The 8,624-nt window shown below is 51.1% G+C and overlaps 1 protein-coding gene across 1 annotated transcript; it reads left to right on the top strand.

Annotated features, from left to right (window-relative positions):
- Window positions 1–2,799: 2,799 nt before the first annotated feature.
- On the top strand, window positions 2,800–7,587 carry SAPIO_CDS5364 (uncharacterized protein; the record flags this gene model as incomplete). Its single annotated transcript, XM_016787705.1, has 8 exons — window positions 2,800–3,042; window positions 3,167–4,021; window positions 4,079–5,714; window positions 5,808–6,315; window positions 6,937–6,996; window positions 7,060–7,183; window positions 7,249–7,359; window positions 7,432–7,587. The coding sequence occupies 8 exons, from the start codon at window positions 2,800–2,802 to the stop codon at window positions 7,585–7,587; spliced, it is 3,693 nt and encodes a 1,230-aa protein (XP_016642720.1).
- Window positions 7,588–8,624: the final 1,037 nt, after the last annotated feature.

Here is an 8,624-nt window from a genome sequence, read left to right as displayed (position 1 = left end):
CTGTTCGGGGAAGGAGCGTCGCAATTCGTTGAGGATGAAGGCTCAATCCGAACTATTGATTTGTTCTGGAGAGTTCCATCCAACCATGCACCCATTCCGCCCATCACTTTTAATTCCCTTTTCTCAATCCCTTTTTACCCCCTTCCTCTGAGCCGTTGAGATTGGTTTTATATATTTGCTTTACTTCGTACCTTGGAACTATTAAATGGGCATCTCGGTTGGCGTTTCCGGCTCTCGCACACAGACGAGATCGACGTTGCCTTGACTAGTTTGATACGACGCTGCTGGTCTGACGAGAAAGCCAGCTACACTGCACTACTTCGTACACTCCAGGGGGGCTACACTACACTACGAAGTACATAAACCCCGTGTCAGATGGCTGCAGCTTACTTGTACTCTCACAACACCAGGGTAGTGATGAGTGTGCTTGAATACTACTTACGAAGTAGAGTATCGTAAAGTTTGTGGGGTAGTTTTGTACGTCCACTCCCCTTCCGGGCCTGGTCCTACCCTTGGAGCTCCTCACAAGCCTGGGAAATATATTGAGAACATCGAGAAGTACGAGTATTAGTTTAGAATCACATGTGGGAAGAGGCCTTCGAACTGAGGCGGCTTCCGTGAGCTCTGTACCCCCTTCGCGTATTGCTACCCCAGCACAAGGATCAAGATACCCATGTTTGTCGTACTCATCAACTCGCCCCAACGACAAACCATGAAGTACGACAACATCATTGGTCTCATCTGACAATGTAGGAATGGAGGAAGCGAGAAATTGAGAGCCGACGAAGTAAGGAGACCTAAACGGTGGGAGATCAATCAAACATATCAAGGTACCTCTTAGTGCAGGTCCGTTAAGCATTCTTCAATGTACCTTTTTGCTTGAAGGACAATAGACCTCGGAGTTATCAATGGAATTGATTTCCAAATATCAATCCAAATGATACCAGCTAGATGGACCCATCTGAAGGGCGGTCCAAATTACAGAGTATTCACCCAGACGTCAATCCTTTGTGGTACCCTTGTAGCTCAAGCCCTAATCGAAGGGCGCTAATTGCCACCCCACAGTGGCCAAGTACACTACTTTTTTACTGTCCGACTTATGTACAGAGGTACATTTGGGCCTGGCTAGGGCCAATGGGGATGGCCAAACCTCCTGCTAGTGTCCATCACGGTCCCACCCACTGAGGAGAAGAGGCCAGACCAACCTCGTCATTGTCTTGATGCGCCATCAAGCCACCGCAAGGGGCCTTGAAGGAATGCCTCAAGGACCCTGCTTTTTGGGAACAGAGCCATGGATGTGTACGAAGTAATCTAGATATTTCATTAGACATCTGAGCTGGCTTTCCCTTGCAATAGCCCCGCGCCCCCAGCTGGTCCGGTTTGTCTGTCCCACTCGGTGTTTGTTCTTTGATGTCTTGGTGCGGCCAGGCGGCTCTGGCCACAGCTGGCAGTCCTAATTGATCTTGATCAACTAATACGACATTGATACATCAATAGAATTGATGTACTTTGTAGTTTGTACAGCACCAATGCCCAGACTCCGCCGTTTGCACACCATTCCAAGTAGATTTGATCTCCCAAAACTAAGGTTCTTCGGTTCCTCAGCTTATGTTGCCTCACCTATCTCAGTCGCCATCTCATTTTGATCTCTTTCTCTCCCGCCTTTCCCCTTCCTCTCTCCCTCTCTCAACCCCAGCCCATCCTTAATATTTCTGCAATTCTAGAGTATTCGCCATCACGGGAGAACTTCCCCAGACCCCAGCCGCCTTACCCAACAGCCAGCATTCGGGAGATTGTGGTGTCTCTCGCCACCCTCCGTCAGATAGCCAGCGCTGCATCCCCAGACAAGGCTGCTACCGCCCAACCCGCCCTGTTCAACTTGGAGATTCTACATACTTCCGTACATAAGCTCCTCCGCCCCGCTACGCTCATCCCAGGCAGGCTGGCTGTCTCCTTCATCTCTTTCCTCTCTGTTCCGTTTTATGAGCCGCTCTACAAGTTTTCCCGGCTCAAGGCGAAACAATCTACCCGTGTCTCCCTCGTCTAGGGGTCTTTGATTGTTTAATCCGGCCCACCAACTAAGGCTTGTATTATAGCTCAACTCTGGGACTTGGAAGCTTCCGTGGGCAATCCTTCTCTGGAGACACCCTCCCCTCCCATGCTCTCAGCTCCGTTCCTTAGACCTAACACCGTTCTAGACACCTGCCCTTCCCGTCTTGACTGATGCAGGTTTCCCTCTTAACCGGTGCTTTCTCTTTCTCTCTTTCTCTTTCTCCTTTCCCTCTTCCATCATTCCTTCTCCTACACATCCGTTGAGCTCAGCAAGTCTCGTCCTTGCTGTCCGTCACACTGACTCCCATCAGCCGCTTCCTTTCAACGCCGCTGCTGACCTCTTCAGGTCACCTTGGCATACGTTTCTCACAGGAACTTTCACTGCGCATTGGTCGCACCTCTCCACTCATCCTTCGTTGTTTCACTTCTACACATCGCGCCTGTTGCGCTGTTGTTCGGTCGGTCCTATCTCAGGAACCGCAACCTCACCCTAGGTCTCTATTCCTAAGCAATTCCGGCACACGCCTGCTACCTAGCCGACCTCTTCACTCCTCGGCATCTTCGTATTACCGTGCGACCGTCGTACCGAGTAAGCCGCACTGCCACGGTATCCTTCCAGCTTACTTTACCCGCCCTGGCCTGGCGGTTGCCCACCTTCTCCCGTCCAACTCGAATCTGCCTCGCAAGCAGTTCTTGAATACATCAGCTCCAAGCAAAACTGCCCTAGCCCAGCCAATTTCTGACACAATGACGTCTTCCGATACATGGCAAGCCCCTGCGGCGCAAGGCAAGGCTCGACTCATTACCGAGGCCCTCGAGAAGCCTTTACTGGACGATCGGTCGTACCGGGTTATCCAGCTAGCGAACGAAATGGAGGTGCTGTTGGTTCATGATCCCAAGGCAGACAAGGCTAGTGCATCGATGGACGTGAACGTTGGCAACTTCAGCGACGAAGTGGACATGCCCGGCATGGCCCACGCGGTAGAACATGTAAGGATTGGCTTTCGAGGAGGCGCATGCGGTGTTGCGGCAGCACCTATGCCTTCTATCCCATTGCACCGTCTTGGAGATTTTTTTTCTTTTTTTAACGTTCTGACCCTAACGCGGCTTTTAGCTCCTCTTTATGGGTACCAAAAAATACCCCGGCGAGAACGACTACTCGCAGTACCTGTCGGCGAACTCGGGCCATTCCAACGCCTACACGGCGTCAACCTCCACCAACTACTACTTTGACATCTCCGCGAAGCCCGCCAACGATGAGGATCCGTCAGAGTCGAACCCGTCGCCATTACGAGGTGCTTTGGACCGATTTTCGCAGTTCTTCGTCCAACCGCTCTTTCTTGAATCGACTCTCGACCGGGAACTCAAGGCCGTCGATTCCGAGAACAAAAAGAACCTCCAAAACGACTCGTGGCGCTTGTACCAGCTCGAAAAGTCGCTGTCGAACCCGAACCATCCGTACTGCCACTTTTCGACAGGAAATCTCGAAGTACTAAAGTACGATCCCGAGGCGCGCGGAATCAACGTCCGCGAGAAGTTCATCGAGTTCTATGAGAAGCACTACTCGGCGAACCGGATGAAGCTCTGCGTGCTAGGCAAAGAACCTCTAGATCTCCTAGAGAAGTGGGTTGTTGAGTTGTTCACTCCGGTTCCGAACAAGAATTTGCCCATCAACCGATGGGAGGATGAGGTTCCCCTGCGACCGGGCGAGCTTGGACTGCAATGCTTTGCGAAGCCAGTTATGGACTCTAGGGAGCTTAACCTTTATTTTCCCTTCCTCGATGAAGAAAATATGTACATGAGCCAGCCGAGCCGGTATGTGGGCCATCTCATTGGCCACGAAGGTCCTGGCAGCATCATGTCATATATCAAGGCCAAAGGATGGGCGAATGGACTCAGTGCAGGCACGTATCCTGTTTGCCCTGGCACGCCAGGAATCTTTGACTGCCAGATTCGGCTTACCGAAGAGGTGTGTATAATTTCTTTCTATAGTAGGGGAGGAAAAAAATTCTAACGTTTAGTCCAGGGTCTTAAACACTACAAGGAGGTCGTCAAGGTATTTTTCCAATATGTCTCTCTATTGCGCGAATCGCCACCCCAGAAATGGATATTCGAGGAGCAAAAGGGCATCGCCGAAGTTGGATTCAAGTTCAAGCAAAAGAGTCCCGCCAGTAGATTTACCATGAAGACGAGCTCCTTGATGCAGAAGCCTATCCCCAGAGAGTGGCTTCTCAGTGGATTCAGCCGACTCCGAGAATTCGACCCCGAGCTTATCCAGAAGACCATCGACTGCTTGCGCACGGACAACTTCCGCATGACGATTATCTCGCAGCGATTCCCTGGAGACTGGGACCAAAAGGAAAAGTGGTACGGAACTGAGTACAAGGTTGAGAAGATTCCAGAAGACTTCATGGAGGAGCTCAGGCAAGCTATCAAGTGCACCTCCGAGAACCGGCTTCCGGCGCTACATCTTCCTCACAAGAACAACTTTATCCCTACGAAGCTGGAGGTGGAGAAGAAAGAGGTCAAGGAACCCGCCATCGCCCCGGCGGTTGTTCGTAATGACGATCTAGTGCGCACGTGGTGGAAGAAGGACGACACATTCTGGGTCCCGAGGGCCAACCTCATCATTAGCTGCAAGAACCCGGTTCTTTTCGCCTCGGTGGAGAATACGGTCAAGACAAGGCTATACGCGGACCTCGTTCGAGATGCCCTCGAGGAGTTTTCATACGACGCTGAGTTGGCTGGGTTGGACTACAACGTGGGGCTAGACTCGAGGGGTCTTTCTTTCGACTTGAGCGGCTATAACGACAAGCTCCCAGTTCTTCTCGAACAAGTTCTCAAGACAGTCCGGGATCTGGAGGTTAAGGATGACAGATTCGATATCATCAAGGAACGGCTTAAGAGGGGTTACAATAATTGGGAGCTTCAGTCATCGTATCATCAGATCGGCGACTATCTTTACTGGCTCAACTCTGAAAAAGGCTACATTATTGAAGAATACGCCGCGGAGCTACCTAACATTACCGCCGAGGACCTCAGATACTTCAAGCCGCAGCTTTTGGGCCAGATGCACATCGAGCTCTACGTCCATGGCAACATGTGCAAGGAGGACGCCCTACAATTGACGGATATGGTACAATCGATCCTTAGTCCACGTTTGCTCCCGCGAACCCAATGGCCTGTCCGACGGTCCCTCGTCCTCCCTCCAGGCTCCAACTATGTTTACAAGAAGACCCTTAAGGACCCCGCTAACGTGAACCACTGCATCGAGTACTGGATCTATACTGGCGACCGCGGCGATCCCGTCACGCGCGCCCGGACACTCTTCTTGGAGCAGGTTATGCACGAGCCGGCGTTCGATCAGCTGAGGACGAAGGAGCAACTCGGATACATTGTATTCTGCGGGGCTCGCGTTTTCGCGACCACGTACGGCTTCCGCTGGCTTGTGCAGAGCGAACGCACACCTCAGTACCTCGAATCGCGTGTTGACGCATTTGTGGGCTCGTTTGGTGACTACCTCGAGAAGATGACTGACGCGGACTTTGAGAATCATAAGCGCAGTCTTGTGGTGAGGCTTTTGAAGAAGTTGGAGAATTTGGATTCGGAGAGCAGCAGGCACTGGAACCAGATTTCGGCAGAGTACTACAACTTTGGAGCAGGTAGGTTTTTTTTTTTTTTTTTTTTTTTTCAGGGCCCTCTTTCTCTCCCATGTCGTTGTGATTGTCCTTACTAACGGTGATGGCACACAATAGCGCAAGAAAATGCCGAGCACGTCAAGGCACTCACAAAGGAGGAGATCATCGACTTTTACAAGAAATACATCGACGTAGCCTCGCCCACGAGAGCCAAGCTTATCGTCCAGCTCTTCGCCCAAGGCAACGCCAAGTCCAAGGAGAAGATGGATACTCTCCTCAGCAACCACTTGTCCGTCGAGCCAGCCGACGTCAAGGAAGCCGTGCGCTCGGCGATCATGGACCCCGAGATGAGGAGCGACGTTCCGGCGCTACGCAAGTACCTCTCGGACGAGCTCGGGCTGACCGAGGACAAGGTCGAAGCCGTCGTCTCCGTAGCGAGGGATCCCGCGACGGAGCCTAAGGAGGTGGAGGAGGGCGAGGCGGTCAACGGTAGAGATGAGAATGGCCTCAGCAATGGCGTCAACGGGGTGACCAAGAAGCAGCCGATGTTGATTACGGACGTCAGGGCATTCAAGGCTTCGTTGGTGGCGAGTGCTGGGGCGAGGCCGGCGAGGGATATTACGGAGTACGAGGAGATAGATGCGAAGCTATGAGATGAGAGGTGGAGAAGGAAGAGCTAACTTTGAACGTGATGGAGGGAAAAGGGTTAAAAAAAAAAAGGTGCAGGCGGCGGGAGCGACGGAGGGGTTTATCTAACTTCGTTTCTTGAATGTGTTTTTTCTTCTCGTTTTTATTCTTCTTCTTCTTCTTGTTGTTGTTGTTGTTGTTTTCGTACAGCGAATGTTAGTGTGAATGGTTGCCGACGTCGTCCCTTTTTCTTCTCTTGCCCTTTTTATAATACTTTACATCGCTGTTGGCTTCGAGAGTGTGTTGGTGATAGACGGTGATGGTTGATTGGTAGAGATTTGATGTTGGGCGGTTAGATAGACAGGTAGATGCCGAGAAACAAGCGCGGGACATGCAACCGAGACTTCTGTTGGAGTAGATTAGTGGAATGGTGAAGCGATGAAGGCGTCGACTGAGTGTGAATTCTCCGGATGTGTGAGGTGAGCTTTAAGACGGAACAACAGGACGATTCTCTCTCGACCAGAGATTCCGGTCGGGTCTAGTTACATGACGTTGATGTGCCCTTGGCACCCCGCTTCGTCCTTTTCTCGACCAACAGCTTCTAACGAGAGTGCTGCAGATTTTCCCCGCAACACATCGACAACGACTTTACGCTCTCTAAACTCCCAGTTGAGTCCGAGTGAGTGAGATAGCACCATCGACAGCCCCCAGCGCCACAAGCACGACCACTACTCTACTCTAGATTTACCATCTCTCTCAATCTTGCCCACCCAAGACAACCTCAACGACTTCCGAGCGCGATGACCGTCCTCCATCTCGTTTTGTTCCAGTTCAAGCCTGAGCTCAGCCCAGAAGGGATCAGCGAGGTTCGTCTCTCACATTGATCCCCCTGTCTGTATTCTTCTCCCTACTAATCCAAAGAACGTGAAAGGCGTGCGCGAAAATGTTGGCTCTCAAGAATACATGCCTACACCCGACCTCTCAAAAGCCGTACATCCTGTCGTTAACAGGAGGAAAGGACCATTCTCCCGAAGGAATTCAGGTGAGTTCGAGCTCCGACTTCGTCCTGTGGACTGCCTCGGCATTTTGCAGAGACTCTGACGGCAGGTTGTAGGATGGAATTACCCATGCCTTTACTGTTGAGTTCGAGTCGGTGGAGGATCGGGATTACTATGTCAAGACGGATCCTATTCACCAGGGTTTCATTGCGTTTGCGGGGACTGTTGTTGAGAAGGCTATTGTTGTTGACTACACGGTTGGGGAGTTCTAGGTCTGGTCTCGAGGTACGGTTCTTTTGAAGTTACCCCTTGAGAGACGACAGGAGGGGAGGAACATATGTATCTTTAAGAAACGAAAGAAGAGAAACAGGACGTGAGGCTCTCGCCAGTTGCTACGTCTATTGCATCACTTGCACCTTGATTCGTTTTCTAACCCCCCCCCCCCTTTTTTTTTTTTTTTTTTTTTTTCACCACAGCAGCCAGCCAACAAGCTTCTTGAAGCTTTCGTCCGTATCTTCATCCGGCCACTCCCTGTGCGCAATCTTCTCCCTTTCTTCCTTGGCCCTCCACCGCCAAGTCCTTCCACTCATCCTCTTCATCGCCGCTTTTCCTTCTCGATACCAGCCAAAAAAAAAAAAAAATATATATATATATATAAAAAAAAATATATATATATATATATATATATAAAAAAAAAAAAAAAAAAAAAAAAAAAAAACATAATGCTCTCGTCAAGTGCGGCATCATCTCTTCGGTGCTTCCGCCCATGCCGATGATCTCACGAAGCAGCTTGGCCGCCAAAAACATTCTCTCCCTTTTCACGCAGCATCTGCGAGACGAGGAGTGTAGAGTCTGCGACGCGAGGGCCGGCGTTCTAGCCATAAGTCCCCCTACGCATGAGAACGGTACGCGACGCTAACTCGTGTGCTTCGGCTTCGGCCTTGCGGCCTTGTAGTCGTAAGATCCGCGACAGCGGGATGACGTCGCCACTGTGCTTCGGGTACCTGGACTTCTTTACCTCGTCTCGGCTGAGGCCCGCGAGATCCCAGTTCATCCGAAGAGTCGCAAAGGACTTTTCTGGTTCCTCGGCTTGCATATACGTCATGATGTAGATTACTTTAGCGTGAGTCCTCGTCGGAGGATCGTTGACGGAATGTATCATCAGTCGCTTGTCTGGCTAACTGAAGGCACTTGAGGTATCTCTGAGTTCAGAGTGAGTGTAAGAAAGAGCATCTTACCAGCCTGCGATGGACGTAGAGCCCGGTTCTTGATTTCCTCCCTAACAGCAGGGCCCATGAAGAAGAGCTGC

This window comes from Scedosporium apiospermum, assembly GCF_000732125.1.
Source record: "Scedosporium apiospermum strain IHEM 14462 chromosome Unknown SEQ_SAPIO_0098, whole genome shotgun sequence".
NCBI lineage: Eukaryota > Fungi > Ascomycota > Sordariomycetes > Microascales > Microascaceae > Scedosporium > Scedosporium apiospermum.
This window is presented reverse-complemented; position numbering and strand designations above follow the sequence as displayed.